General features: G+C 41.8%; 1 protein-coding gene across 2 annotated transcripts in view; it reads left to right on the forward strand.

Moving 5' to 3' along the window:
- DYRK4 (dual specificity tyrosine phosphorylation regulated kinase 4) overlaps nucleotides 1-14,618 on the forward strand; it is a 36,050-nt gene that overhangs the window by 11,014 nt on the left and 10,418 nt on the right. For both annotated transcript variants that reach the window (XM_054812873.1, XM_054812872.1), the window contains 6 exons: nucleotides 3,938-4,073; nucleotides 5,245-5,408; nucleotides 5,793-5,929; nucleotides 6,820-6,960; nucleotides 8,825-8,963; nucleotides 11,748-11,829. In XM_054812873.1, coding sequence (XP_054668848.1) covers nucleotides 3,938-4,073; nucleotides 5,245-5,408; nucleotides 5,793-5,929; nucleotides 6,820-6,960; nucleotides 8,825-8,963; nucleotides 11,748-11,829 — 799 coding nt within the window. The remainder of the gene's footprint in view (nucleotides 1-3,937; nucleotides 4,074-5,244; nucleotides 5,409-5,792; nucleotides 5,930-6,819; nucleotides 6,961-8,824; nucleotides 8,964-11,747; nucleotides 11,830-14,618) is intronic.

The following is a 14,618-nucleotide window of genomic DNA, read 5'->3' on the forward strand; positions in this document are numbered from 1 at the left end:
CTGATATGAAGTCTTTTCATATCTCTAGCACTGGAAGTCTCCACTTAATGCATTTTGTTTGGGAAGTCAAATACTTTAACTTTGAAATTGGCAGCTTGCTACTACTACAAATGACTTAATTTGGTTAGGGGGGTTATGTATCATTGGGTGAAGCTACAAGATGCAAAATAGCATGAATGAGGAGGTGGAATAGGTTACTCTCCAAAACATAAATTTTATTTAAACCTTAATTCTGTGGCCTTCATAAGTCAAACCTGCACTCGACTCCTACAAAACCCAATGATTAAGCTTTGGATCTGAGAATGAACCACCCCCATTTTATTTTCTGTGAAAAGATTGGAGCCAAGTGTTTTACAGAGGGTTTGTTTGGATTTTTTTTTTCATTCTTTAAATGGAATTTATAGACTTCCATAAGAAGCTGCATAAACACCAATAAGAAAGCCTTGTGCTTGGCTTAGAAGTGCCAAGGGGCAATAAACATTTCAATCCTGAAAGCATGATTATGTGCCATCTGTTTTGGAGACCTTCTTTGTTTACCCTTCCTTAGAAACAACACAGCATTGCTGAGTTGAGGGAGTGTGTATTGGAATGGGGACTGAGCAGAGTCCTCAGGCTGGGGCTCAGCAGGATAGCAGTAGGACTGACCTGGGTCAGCACAGACCTGTACTTGAGCTGTTCAAGTGGTGCCGCTCACACCTGGCTGCTCTGCTTTTGTAGCAGTTAATATTGCAAAAGAAAGTATCAAGGTAAGGTGCAAGTATGGGAAGATGATTTTGTTTTAAAACAAACCCATTTTCATTTGTGCTCGCTCATTCTTATCTCAAAACTCACAAGCACCAAGATGCCTGTATCCAAGTGGTACCAGTCAGGACTTCTTGCAAGGACATGGTAGACTAGTATTGCTCATTGGTTGTCCATATCACATCACCTGGGTTCTTCTTATCTTTACAACCATGTGTTGGTTTTGAATATAGCTTTTATACCCATCTGACACTGAGAGAGACTGATGTTTTGTGTCTCCATCCTGTCCCACTTCTGTGAGTCATCACGACTTTCTCAAAGGATGAAGAGTTATAAATAAAGGAATAATTTAGGTTGGAAGGGACCTTGTCATGGTTTAACCCCAGCCAGCAGCTAAGCCCCACACAGCCTTCGCTCACTCCTCTGCAGTGGGATGGGAGAAGAGAATCAGAAGAGTGAAAGAGAGAAAACTCGTGGGTTGAGATCTAGACAGTTTAACAGGTAAAGCAAAAGCCACGCGTGCAAGCAAAGCAAGACAAGGAATTCATTCACCACTTCCCATGGGCAGGCAGGTGTTCAGCCATCTCCAGGAAAGCAGGGCTACATCACATGTAACAGTGACTTGGGAAGACAAATGCAAACGTCCTCCCCTTCCTTCTTCTTCCCCCAGCTTTATATGCTGAGCATGACATCATATGGTATGGAATATCCCTTTGGTCACCTGGGGTCAGCTGTCCCAGCTGTGTCCCCTCCCAGCTCCTTGTGCACCCCCAGCTTACTCACTGGTGGGGTGATGTGAGGAGCAGCAAAGGCCTTGGCTCTGTGTAAGCACTGCTCAGCAGTAACGAAAACATCCCTGTGTTATCAATGCTGTTTTCAGCATAAATCCAAAACACAACCCCATACTAGCTACTGTGAAGAAAATTAACTCCATCCCAACCAAAACCAGCACAGACCTCCAGAAGACATCTAGCCCAACCTCCCACTCCAAGCAGAGCAAACCTGGAGCAGGTTACTCAGGGCCTTGTCCAGTTGGGTTCTGAATATCTCAAAGGATGGAGAGTCCACAGCTTCTCAGGGAAACCTGTTGCAATAGTGAACCACTCTCATGGTGAAAAATGTTTCTCCTAATATTTAATCAGCATTTCCTGTGTTGCAGCTTGTATCCATTAGCCACATACCCAAATCGTCCTAGGAGTCTGGCTTTGCTTCTTCTGTATCATCCTGTCAAGTAACTGTAGACAACAGGAAGATCACTCCTGAAGTTTCCTGTTCTGTGAGCTGAACAAATGTATTTCCTGCAGCCTCTCCTTGTCCATCATGTGGTCCCGGCTCCCGACCACGCCCTGAATTTGCTCCAGTTGGTCAATGTCTGTGTGCTACTGGGAAACCCCAGACTAGACACAGTACTCCCAGCGTGGCTTCACAAATGCTAAATAGAGGGGGAGATAATTTCTCCTACCCTGCTGCATATCCTCTTGCTAATACAGCCCAGGATGTGTTTGGCATTCTTTGCTACAACGGCACGCTACTACCTCATGTTCAGGTTGTTGTCGGGCCCTTCCCTGCAAAGCTGCATCCTTTCAGTTGTCCCCCAGCCTATCCTGTTGCATGAGTATATTCTGTTCCAGGTGCAGGACTTAGCATTTGTCTTTGATCAACTTTAGAAGAGCCCATTTTCCCAGCCTGCTGAGGTGCCTTTGGATAGCAGCCCTGGTACGATCTGCTGATTCGAGAGGGTGAACTCTTGCATTATTCATGCATTTATGATGAGAAGATCCCTGAACAAGCCAAAAGTTGCTTTCCTGAAGATCAGGGTTTGTAGTGCTACTATCTGTCTCGCTCAGTTCTCTGAGGATTTTATACTCCACAAGCACATGATCACAGCAACCAGAACTGCCCTTCCCCTGACCTTCACATCCTCAACCAATTGTTCCTTGCGTGTAAGTAACAGGTCCAGCAGCGTATCTCAGATCACCTGCAATAAGAATACAGTCCAGAAATCTCCCAGAATTCTTTTCCCCTTCAGCAGATACTGAGATGACTGAATTGCACCATAAGTATCAGGGCCTTTAGGTTATGATGACTCTTCCCTGATGTACCTAATTAAAAGCCGTCCTCACTAGGTTAGCAAATCTGTTTGCAGACACTCTTGCCTTGCTTCATCAGATGGATCCTGTTTCTGCTCAGCAGTTCTTGTTCCTCACCCTGTGTTTGTAGAAGCCATAGCCCTCTCTGTATCTTCAGCCAGGTATTGAGCCATTGGATGCATTGTCTCCAGCTGAGCCTTTTCCCCTCAATGAAGGGATTAAGGAGAACATGACCTGGGTTCCCACACCTTACACCCTTATCCCAGAGCACACTCTCTGCTGTCTCCTTATCTGTCTCTCTTTGATCTCCAACCCTCCATCATCTCTTCGTGGCTTGATTCTCTAGTATATCCCTTGCTTTTTTCCCATTCTGGGAGCCTTGAGAATCTGCATGTGCTAGGATCTTGATGACCTGCTGATACAGGTGACATCTGTATATCCTTTCTTCTGCAATTTGTTCTGTCAAGTACTTCTGCACCTGCACAGGCCCATTCATTCCCCATTCATACTAATCTTGATGTTTCTGTTGTAAGTGTGCATGTGTGCAGGTCCAAGCTGGTGTCCCTGCAGTTCTGTGGGCTGCACAAGCATTCTCAAGGATTCTAGCACAGCTTTCCAGTGGATGTGCCCACATAAAAATCTGAGATGGATAATGCCTATTATACTGTCTTTCCTGCTCTCTGTACTAGGAAGACCATACTCAGATCCTACCCTAGCTCGTGCAAGTTACTGCGACTTAATCAAACCATGGCAGTTTGTAGCATTTATAGAAAGAGAGTGCCCATGTATTGAATGAACCTGGAAGATGAACTTCCTTCTCTTATTTAGAGATTTATCTTTCCATGGTCCAATAGTCTCTAGTGCTATTCGCAGAATGTGCTCTCTAGGTAAGTAGGGCGTTCCAGTCCCCAAGCATGCTTGTTCTGTCTCAGCACAAAATTGACATAGAGATCACTCAAGAAATCCAATATCCAAATCTTGCAGTTTTGTCTTCGGGAATGTAGCATTTTTAAATATATTTTTGTACATATTTATATAATTGCAGATCAGCTGAACGTTCCTGAAAATATCTGAAAACAGAATTTACTTTTTTTTTTTCTTGGCAGGAAAATGGAACTCGAGGCAATTTTTCTGAATTTAGCCTTCCAAACAGTCTTCCTGAAACTGATACCAGAGCCCAGACAAAATCATCAGAACTGGAAAGCACCAGCATCGGTGTCAAACTGCCTATGACAGCTTCAGGTAGGATATGATAGAGCATGCTGTAAAAACTGGAGTGAGAGGCTACCTGCACAAACAGGGAGTGTATGCAGTCAGGATACAAAATGGACCAGAGGTCCCATGCTAAATGGTCACTGAAATATTTAACAAACAATTTGGAGGAAAGGAATATGGATGGGGTCATTGATTTCTAAAAATCCTACTTGGGGATGTATGCAATAGGAAAATGAATAGACTAACACAAATATATAAATGAGAGAAGTATGCATTATACAAAAGAATGTATATTTGTCTAAGACTTACGACAGGTCATGTAGGTGACAGAAATATTCTATTACAGTGATAAAACACTTTTCCCACTTGCTTGTAGCTGTGTTGCTTTTTATCTATGTGGGCTAAGTTGCATTTTGGGAGTTCTCAGATCTAGAAGGTTTCTGGCAAAGTTAATCTATTTTTAGAAGGAGTCTAGGAGAAAAAAAAAATAGTGGCCTTTAGCATCCCTCCATTAGTGGATGAAGATCTGCCACTGTTTAACAAAACACCCACATGCATGCCTGGAGAACACGTTGATTTGTAATGCTACGGTCTGATTATTTATCTAAAATGATGTAAGTGGAGGTGTTAGGGTAGCTGAAATGTTTCTATGCAGGAAGAATCAGAACTAGGAGAACTGCAGATCTGGGCCTCATTTAATTCCTTACCTCATGCATCTGAACTCGACATTTTCTATCAGAAAAACAAGTACTTAAAAGCTTTGGTTAACTAAAGCTTACTGCCATTTTATAAATATGACAGTCAAATTAATAAAAACATACAATTTTTGTAATATAAGCTATGAAGCTTGCTGAAGCAGATAGACAACAGATGGGATTTTCAAAAACATCTAGGTATATAACTTTGCTCAGAATCAAATAATTTTCACCTAAGCTCTCTTAAAAGTCTTACTGACAGATGATGAATGCTAACATAATACTGTAAGCCAGAAAAAGAAACATAAATTCATGCAAAATGTCAACATTTTAGAATCATAGAAATGTTGGTTGGAGGGGACCTCTAACAGTCAGCTACTCAGACTCCTGCTCAAAGTGGCATGCTCTAATAGAGAATGTTTCATTGTAAAAGCAGTTTGCCATTGGGTTTCTGACATTTTATTGATTTTTTTTTGTTTTATATTCTTCTTTTTCTGATTTAGAAGCCTTGAAAAATTTTAGAAACCAGCTAACAGTCTATGAGCAAAAAGAAATTTTCAATTATACAGAGCTATGGTTTCTTGGGCTGGAAGCTAAAAAGATTGAAGGTTTGCCTGAAACCCAGAATAATAATTGTTACGATGATGAGCATGGTTCCTACTTAAAGGTAAGTAAGTGGAAAAATTATGGTTTTCATTTTCAGCTCAATAAGTTTGCAGTGACTGTCTGCCAACACTTAAGTGATCTATGTGAGATAAATGTTGTTTCTAGAAGATAAATATTCACATAGGGAAAACATCAGTACCAATCACTTTAAAGCTCAGAAGAGAATCTTAGAGAGACCCACTTTGCGTGTCATTCAGGACTGATGCGAGGTAGGTGAGTTAATGAAGCACACACTTATTTCCTCTGTCGCCCTTGTTTAATGTAGACTTCACTTGCTACCAGTCCAGCATCTTTCATAGACAGCAAACTCATACACATGAGAACTACTTTAAAACCTGATCTTTGTCGTCCTATCTGAATCTGAACTATTTCTTTTCTTTTGAAGGTTTTACATGACCATATTGCGTACCGATATGAAGTGTTGGAGGTGATTGGGAAAGGGTCATTTGGGCAGGTGGCTAAATGCCTGGACCATAAAACTAATGAATTAGTGGCATTGAAAATAATAAGGAATAAGAAAAGGTGAGACGTCTGTTAACTTTAAATCAGTACAATCAGCTCTTTATTGTATAGGCAATGACAATCTGGGATAATGTGAACAAAGCAAAATCAAACCACCTGTACATCAGGCTTTCATTAAACACAGTGAGAACTGAGCGCAGAAAGGTGATGTCAGGGACTCAGAATTGTCCTGGGCCCAGTGGAGACACAGGCACAGTTTTTCCAGACTTACAAGGAGGTGTCTGTATCTGTGATGCAGTTAATACACAGCACAGGTAACCAGCCCTGCACGACTGAGAGCTGACAGCCTACATTCCCACCAAGACTCCAAACCCACAGGAATATGCTGGGAGGCTCGAGTCGCTCATTTTAACATGAAAAATTCTACACTATGGTGCTAAGCAACCTCTTCTCTCTATGTGACTGGTTACAAATTTTTAGTTGAGTTTAGCTTGAACCAGAGTCAATGAAGCAGATGAGAATGATGCAACAGAGTTTTAGCTGTTCAGTTTTCCCCCTCGGTGAACACTAAATGTGAAGATGCTCTTCAAAACTGACTGTTTGACTGTGGTAGGTGTGAAATATGGCCCTGTTCGAGTAAATAGAAGCATTCCTGTGGATTTTGAAAAGATTTTACACTGGATGCTCATTTGAGACTGTTTTTCATTTAAATATTTTTTCAGACAAGTCAAAATAACTACTCTTACGTGCTATACAAGGCCAGTGTATTTAGACTAGGCAACAACCATAATGAATCAAAGTTAGAGTAGTTAACAGGGGTGAATGGTGAATTTTTAATCGTTGTCCCCCATGTTGAGTTTACATTAAGATTGTGGTGTTTGTAACATTTGTATTGCTACAAATGCTAGATTGAGTTAATGTTACCATTCCCATGTCCTGTGATATTTCAGATTTCACAGCCAGGCTCTGGTAGAAGTGAAGATCCTTGATGCTCTTCTGAAGAAGGACAAAGATGATACTCACAATATCATCCACATGAAGGAATACTTCTACTTTCGCAATCACTTCTGTATTTCCTTTGAATTGCTGGGGTAAAGTATACTTTCCTTTACACGAATCTTAAGGAACGTTGTAGATCTTGTGCCTTACAAGCTTTAATTTTTATGCCTTCTTTGGAAGAATTTTCTTCTCTTAATGTTACAGGAGAGGAATACTGTTTAAATACAGACTGCATAACTGAGTGTTTGGTCACCAAAGGCGAACTGAAAAAGGCCCAGTTCAGACTTCACACAGACAATGACATGATTCATCCCATATTTTCTGTGCTGTGTATTAAGTCATCTTCCCTGAAAGACCTCAGGGGAAAAGAGTAAAACAATAAATTCACGACTGGTAAACTTCAGGATATATAAACATGAATAATATTAAATAATTAAAAAATATAGCTGTTTCTTGCTTTCTATGAATGTATGCTGCAGGACACATCTTAGCAGGAAATTTGGAGAAATTTCAGGGAAATCAGACCATTTTATTTGCCGACCTCCTTGTAATCAGGGCATCAACGTGGAATTACAGAGGCTATGCACGGTTCCTCATCCCTTAAAGTAAAGCCCCATTGCTACACATGTTATAGCCCTGCTGAAGATTCATCATTGTGCGGAAGGCTTGATCTCAAACAGACCTAAATTCATTGTGTTGCTGTTTGTGAGTCTGTTACTCAGAGACACACAGGGATGAAAGTTGACTCCTTGTCCAGGACAGTCACAGACCAGTCTTTCCAGAAAGCTGCTATAGAAACTCATAGGAAAATATTCATGGGATAGCCAATATGTTCAGTTCTTTGCAGAACAGTTGAGGACTGGTTGTCATGTAAAAATATTTTTATGGCGTAATTTTTATTGCTTCTAAATTACAGTGAAACCCCCTTAATTTGTGAACTTCTCCATCAGGTCCTTATAACTTCATTTACTTCTGAAGGAAAGAGCCTTGCCTGACACCAGCGGATGCATAAGCGGGGAAGGCAGAAAGCTACAGTTCATGTCCTTGCAGATGCATGTGGTCCTGCTGAGATCATATTGCTGAGGACACACTTGTGCATCCCTTCAATAGCCACCATCCCAGTGGCCATTTCCTCCTCTGAGGAACACGCACGCATTAAGCACTCAGTCCTTGTCAGGGCCATAGTAGACCCATGGGTGGCTTGGCGGGGCCCATAGCAGGGCTGTGTGGAGCTGGAGACTGGCCCTGCTGTGCTCTCGCTGGGGCGGGGGCTGACAGCCCCGAGGGGGCTGAGGTGGGGTCCTGGTCCCTGGGCAGGTGGGGGGAGCCCCGGGGTGGGCTGGGCAGGGACATCAGGGCTGGTGGTGCCCTTGGGGTCCAGGGCAGGGTTCACGTGTTGCCTACCACACTTGACAGAAGTTAGCAACACCATTTCATGCACTGCTGGAAGGAGCTAAGATACAATGGTGACAGGAGGAACATAAACACCTAATGTGACCTGACTTTATGGGTGTATTTATCTAGCACGATTTACTGCTGATTAAAGACTTTTTAGACAAAAATTATTTACATAAGGTGCCAAAGCAAAGACAAATAAGAACGAAAGGAAACAGAAGAAAATTTATTTCTCTTGGTTCCTGAATGATAGTTGTTCTTGATTGAAAACAGCACAGCTGTATAACATAGCACAGCATAGTTTAGCAAGCAAGTCCACTGACATTATATCTTCTTTAGATCTGGAGGCTCAGGGAGAGGTTTGTGCATATTGCATGCAGAATAGCATTCTCAAGGAGGAAAATAGCTAAGTCCTTTTCTTCTGCATGAGTCCTCCCTCATGTAGGAAGGCAGGCTAAATACTCTCTTAATGCACTGTCAACTAATCATGCCTTCAAAAATAAGTTCCCTAATCTCTTTTCTGGTTTCTGTCTTCTTCTTCCACCCCCACAACCCCCGCAGAATAAATTTGTATGAGTTGATCAAAAAGAACAATTTCCAAGGTTTCAATTTGTCTTTAATTCGACACTTCACTCAGTGTGTGCTGAGATGTTTACAAGTGCTCTACCAGGAAAGAATCATTCACTGTGATCTGAAGCCTGTAAGTACAGCAATTTCATAACCTGTTATTCTGTACAGAATATGTTAGCTTCATCCTATTTCTTACTGATCGAGAGGAACTCTCAGAAGAATCCTTAAAACTCAATAGGGTATTTGTACAGAAGATATAATTTATTTCAGATGGTATTAGTACTAGAGTTGAGTGATTCTTTCCATTGCTTCAGTTCATTCACTGTGGTATTATTACATGATTATCTGGTTGCCAAAATGTATGCAAATATGAATCAAATTCAGGTAATGACATTTTGCTTACAGAAAGAAAAAAGTGCTTGTGAAATTAAGTATTTCAATATGAAGGACAATGCAAGGAAATATTCACACGGCAGCCTGTTTCAGGTCATCCTGTTAAGTCTATTTAATTTCATATGCAGAACTATAAAATCAAGTAGCCAAGTAAATGACAAAGTAATTCTATTGTACAGTATTTAGGGTGCTCACTTGTTTCTGGAGGAACATCTGCGATGCAATTCCTGCTGCTGTATCTGCTAAACATTCATGCTAGGTGAAACATTTCCATTCTCCTTAAGCCCAAATCTCAAATTTTTGCAATTTTCTGAGATTTCTAAAGTATTTTAATTCTATTTTCATTTCAAGTGAAAATTTATCTTGATTTCTTTTTCAAAACGGCAAATGAACCGATGAAGCAATCAATCAATCAGTCAATCATCTCTCAAGTAAAAATCATAGAATCACAGAATCACAGAATGGTTTGGGTTAGAAGGGACCTCAATGATCATCTAATTCCAACCCGCCTGCCATGGCCGGGGACACCCTCCACTAGACCAGGTTGCCCAAAGCCCCATCCAACCTGGTCTTGAACACTTCCAGGGATGGGGCATCCACAACTTCTCTGGGCAACCTGTTCCAGTGCCTCACCACCCTCACAGTGAAGAATTTCTTCCTAATACCTAATCTAAATCTACCCTCCTTCAGTTTAAAACCATTACCCCTTGTCTTGTCACTCCATGCCCTGATACACAGTCCCTCCCCCGCTTTCCTGTAGGCCCCCTTTAGGTACTGGAAGGCTGCTCTAAGGTCTCCCCGGAGCCTTCTCTTCTCCAGGCTGAACAACCCCAACTCTCTCAGCCTGTCTTCACAGGAGAGGTGCTCCAGCCCTCTGATCAGCTTCGTGGCCCTCCTCTGGACTCGCTCCAACAGTATGAAAAATAAAAATGCTAAGGATGAAATTCTGCTCTCACTTTGCTTAATGTATCTAGACTCAGAAGTCTGAAGAGTCACATACTCTCTGTACCCATTGTTTTGCCACTGTCTTTGCCAGACTAGTTTGCAGTGAGAGGTGAAGACTTGCAAGATAATCAAAATATCTTAATCAGAAACAACTGGCCCAAGACAAAATCTGTTCCCATGCAGCAACTGACAAGGAATGAGGTTAGCAAGATCAATGAGAGTAGTCTGTATTTAAATAGAGTAACATGCTAGAGAACATTTAGTGAGTTAACTAAGAGAGAATTTTGTTCTCATTCCACGATTGTACAGTTTCATGAATTTAATTTATACTGCCTGAAACTCACATCTGTTATTCCATCTGCCTCCTGTGATATTTATCAATGTAAGAGAGAGTATGGAGTTTCTCTGGACTTCATGCTAGGTAATCACTGCTCCCAAGAACCTGGTTTTACAGTTAACCAGCTCCCTTGCATTGTGAGAGATTCAGTATTAGAGACAGAGTCCTACCATGAGCATGAAGGGATAGCTAGCTGCAGAGAGAAGGTGCTTCTTCCCATAACAGAACCAAGAGCACCTGGGTAGTGGAAGTCAGTCCTTGCCTTGACTTTCATCAGTAGCAGCTTCTCCCTCCTGTCACACACAGTATTTCCTTATGAGCCCACTAATTACCCAATAAACTACTTTGTCATTATTTGGCAGCAATCTGGGAACTGCTTGCTCCTGCAAAGCATTGACATATAATCACTTTAAAACTGGTTAATAAATGTAGCCATCTCTCTGCTGAGAAGTGGAGAAGACTCTATGATCAGAAAGGAAATCCAAGGAAATCCTTGAATTAGATTTTTAGTGAGGATAAAATTCAACTCTGCAGAAGAGAGCTAATAAGCTATGTTTACTCATCAGTGCAAATATCCCTTAGCTAGCTATTTAAGAATCACTTCTCAAGCTGGAATTGTAGGCACATGGTGCTGTACCCATCTGCACCAAGCTAATAATCCATAGGACCTGACCATTTCCATTCATCACTACTTTGAGATCTCTGCATCACACTGTTGTGAGGTGGAGAGAGGTATGCTTACAGATAGTCTGGAGAAGGTTGAAAGCAACTGAGAGAAGAATTGTGAAGTACAACTTGTTCGTGGGGCAGGGGCTTTCTGTGGTTACAAAAGGATAGTTGTGGTTAATTTAGCACAGCATGCAACCAGATGCAGTTTGCCTTCTACTGCAAGAATGAGCTTTGGGTAGCTCACTCTGCTCACACAGCAAGCATTCTCACTGGCTGGTGCCTTGAGAGCATCACACATTGTACAGTGCAGTGGCTTGGATTGTGTGTAAGGGACTAGTGTCTCTCAAATGGAGTACCTTTACAAATCTCTCCTCTGCTTTGGTTAATTGCACATTATTGGATGCCTACAAGTTATCAAATGTATTCCCAAGGGAGCTGAAGTTTTAAGCTTTTATTATGCAAATAAGTGTAAATCCAATGTGTTATGCATTGCTTCTTTTCCAAAGTATTCACTAACCTAATGTGGTGTTAAAACTCTTTTTTTCCCTGTCATTTTTTTTCCCTCTTTAGGAGAATATATTATTATACCACAAAGGCCAAGGTTCAGTTAAAGTTATTGATTTTGGATCAAGCTGCTATGAACACCAAAGAGGTTTGCAGAAAAGTCAAGTTGATGTAATTTTCTTAATAAGCTTTCTTAATTTTAAATAATGTGGAAAAACTATTTATTTGATTGAGCTAATCATAGAATTATAGAATTATTTAGGTTAGAAAAGACTTTTAAGATCACTGAGTCCAACCATTAACCTAACACTACCAAGTCCACCACTAAACCGTGTCCCTAAGCACCACATCTACAGGTCTTTTAAATACCTCCAGGGACGGTGACTCCACCACTTCCCTGGGCAGCCTGTTCCAATGCCTGACAACCCTTTTGGTGAAGAAATTGTTCCTAATATCCAATCTAAACCTCCCCTGGCACAACTTGAGGCCGTTTCCTCTTGTCCCATCACTTGTTACTTGGGAGAAGAGACCAACACCCACCTGGCTACAACCTCCTTTCAGGTAGTTATAGAGAGCCGTAAGGTCTCCCCTCAGCCTCCTTTTCTCCAGGCTAAACAACCCCAGTTCCCTCAGCTGCTCCTCATAAGACTTGTGCTCTAGACCCTTCACCAGCTTTGTTGCTCTTCTCTGGACACGCTCCAGCACCTCAATGTCTTTCTTGTAGCGAGGTGCCCAAAACTGAACACAGTACTTGAGGTGCAGCCTCACCAGTGCTGAGTACAGGCGGATGATCACTTCCCTAGTCCTGCTGGCCACACTATTTCTGATACAAGCCAGGATGCTGCTGGCCTTCTTGGCCACCTGGGCACACTGCTGGCTTATGTTTAGCCAGCTGTCGACCAACACCCCAAGGTCCTTTTCCCCCAGGCAGCTTTCCAGCCACTCTTCCCCAAGTTTGTAGCGTTGCCTGGGGTTGTTGTGACCCATGTGCAGGACCCAGCACTTGGCCTTGTTAAACCTCATACAGATGGCCTCGGCCCATTGATCCAGCCTGTCCAGATCCCTCTGTAGAGCCTTCTTACCTTCAAGCAGATCAACACTCCCACCCAACTTGGTGTCATCTGCCAACTGACTGAGGGTGCACTCAATCCCCTTGTCTAGATCATTGATAAAGACGTTAAAGAGAACTGGCCCCAGTACTGAGCCCTGGAGAACACCACTTGTGACCGGCCACCAACTGGATTTAACTCCATTCACCACAACCCTTTGGGCCCGGCCATACAGCCAGTTTTTTCCCAGCAAAGCGTACACCCATCCAAGCCATGAGCAGCCAGTTTCTCCAGGAGAATGCTGTGGAAAACTGTGTCAAAGGCTTTACTAAAGCCCAGGTAGACAACATCCACTGTCTTTCCCTCATCCATTAAGCAGGTCACCTTGTCATGGAAGGAGATCATTTTGATTAAGCAGGACCTGCCTTTCATAAACCCGTGCTGACTGGGCCTGATCACCTGGTTGTCCTGTATGTGCCACATGATGACACTCAAGATGATCTGCTCCATGACCACCTCTGGCATCAAGGTCAGACTGACAGGCCTGTAGTTCCCTGGAATAATATAGTGGCCTATGCCCCTAATCAAAATCTGATGAACCTTTCAGCCATTGGTGGTGCAAAAACACTGGTAGGAGATAACTAAGCTATTACCATGCTTTTTCTTTGTCCCAAGGCTGATCAGCCCTTCTACCGCTGTTGAAATCAGAATTGCATTGCAAGAGCGGTTAGCTGAAATGAGACTATGAGGATAATCCCAATACTTCACTTAACAAGGAGTTTATCAGGTCCAGATATCCTTTCCCACTGGGATGGTTAAATTATAATTAGCACTTTTTGGATTAATACAATGGGGGAAATGGGAACTATGCTACAATTTTACAAAGTCTGAGGTTTTGTTTTGTTGTTTGTTTGTTTGGGGTTTTTTTCTATCAAAGATTTAAGCAGAATGTGCAGGAGAAAAAAAAATGGAAGGGAGAAATTAATGTACAGCATTTGTTAAAATAAACCCCAAACAAACCCTCCAAACAAACAAGAAAGAAATCTGTTCTGCATTCTATTAATTTAGAAAAACAAAACAAGTCTTAAATGGCTCATTTTTTCCTATGAAAGATTGATGTATAAGCTGAGCCAAGTCTATTTATCTATATTTTGGGATTCAGCCCATTAGATTTACAGGAGCCCAGTTTTATAGGAGCAGATAATAATTTTAGTTTTACCCATGTTTAAGTAGAGTGGAATCTGAGACACAGCCTGAAGTATTTGAGGAGAGTAACAAATTGAAACAGAAAAGAAGTGAAAGGAAAGATGGAGCATATCTGAGAAGACTCTGTAAGCTGAAAAAAAATTGGTGCCACTCTCAAAGTGGTACAAGATTAGAGATTAGAAAACAAAAAGCCAGCTATTTATTAGTGACAAGAATGACAAAAAGCAGACAACAATTATGGAACTGATCAAATGCACAAGGGCGCAGGTAGCCACCACGGTACTCTGTACCTGCAGAGATTTGGTGAAATCACATATTGTGCAGCACTTACTTTTCAGGGGGCTTTCCTTCCAGAAAGATGTTGAATATGTGGGAATGCAAAGAAGTGCAGGAATATAAACAAAGTGAGCAGCAGATTGATAGGCATAAGAAAATAACAGACTTTGCATGCTATAATTGTGTTCAGTTGCCTGAATGACAAGAGGTAAAAGGATTAGTCTACTCTATATGATGAGTCCCAATCTCAGAATGAGAGCTTTTGATATCTGCTGTGGGACTATAATGCTTTAATGGGGAAATCAGAAGGCAGTAGGACATGTTCCCTAGGTGTTAGTGAAGCCAGTATTTCCTACAGTGCAAACCTGTGATAATGAAGAACTGTTGATTGATGCAAGGGGAAGAC

The sequence above is a fragment of the Grus americana genome, chromosome 1, assembly GCF_028858705.1.
Source record: "Grus americana isolate bGruAme1 chromosome 1, bGruAme1.mat, whole genome shotgun sequence".
NCBI classification, from domain to species: Eukaryota; Metazoa; Chordata; class Aves; order Gruiformes; family Gruidae; genus Grus; species Grus americana.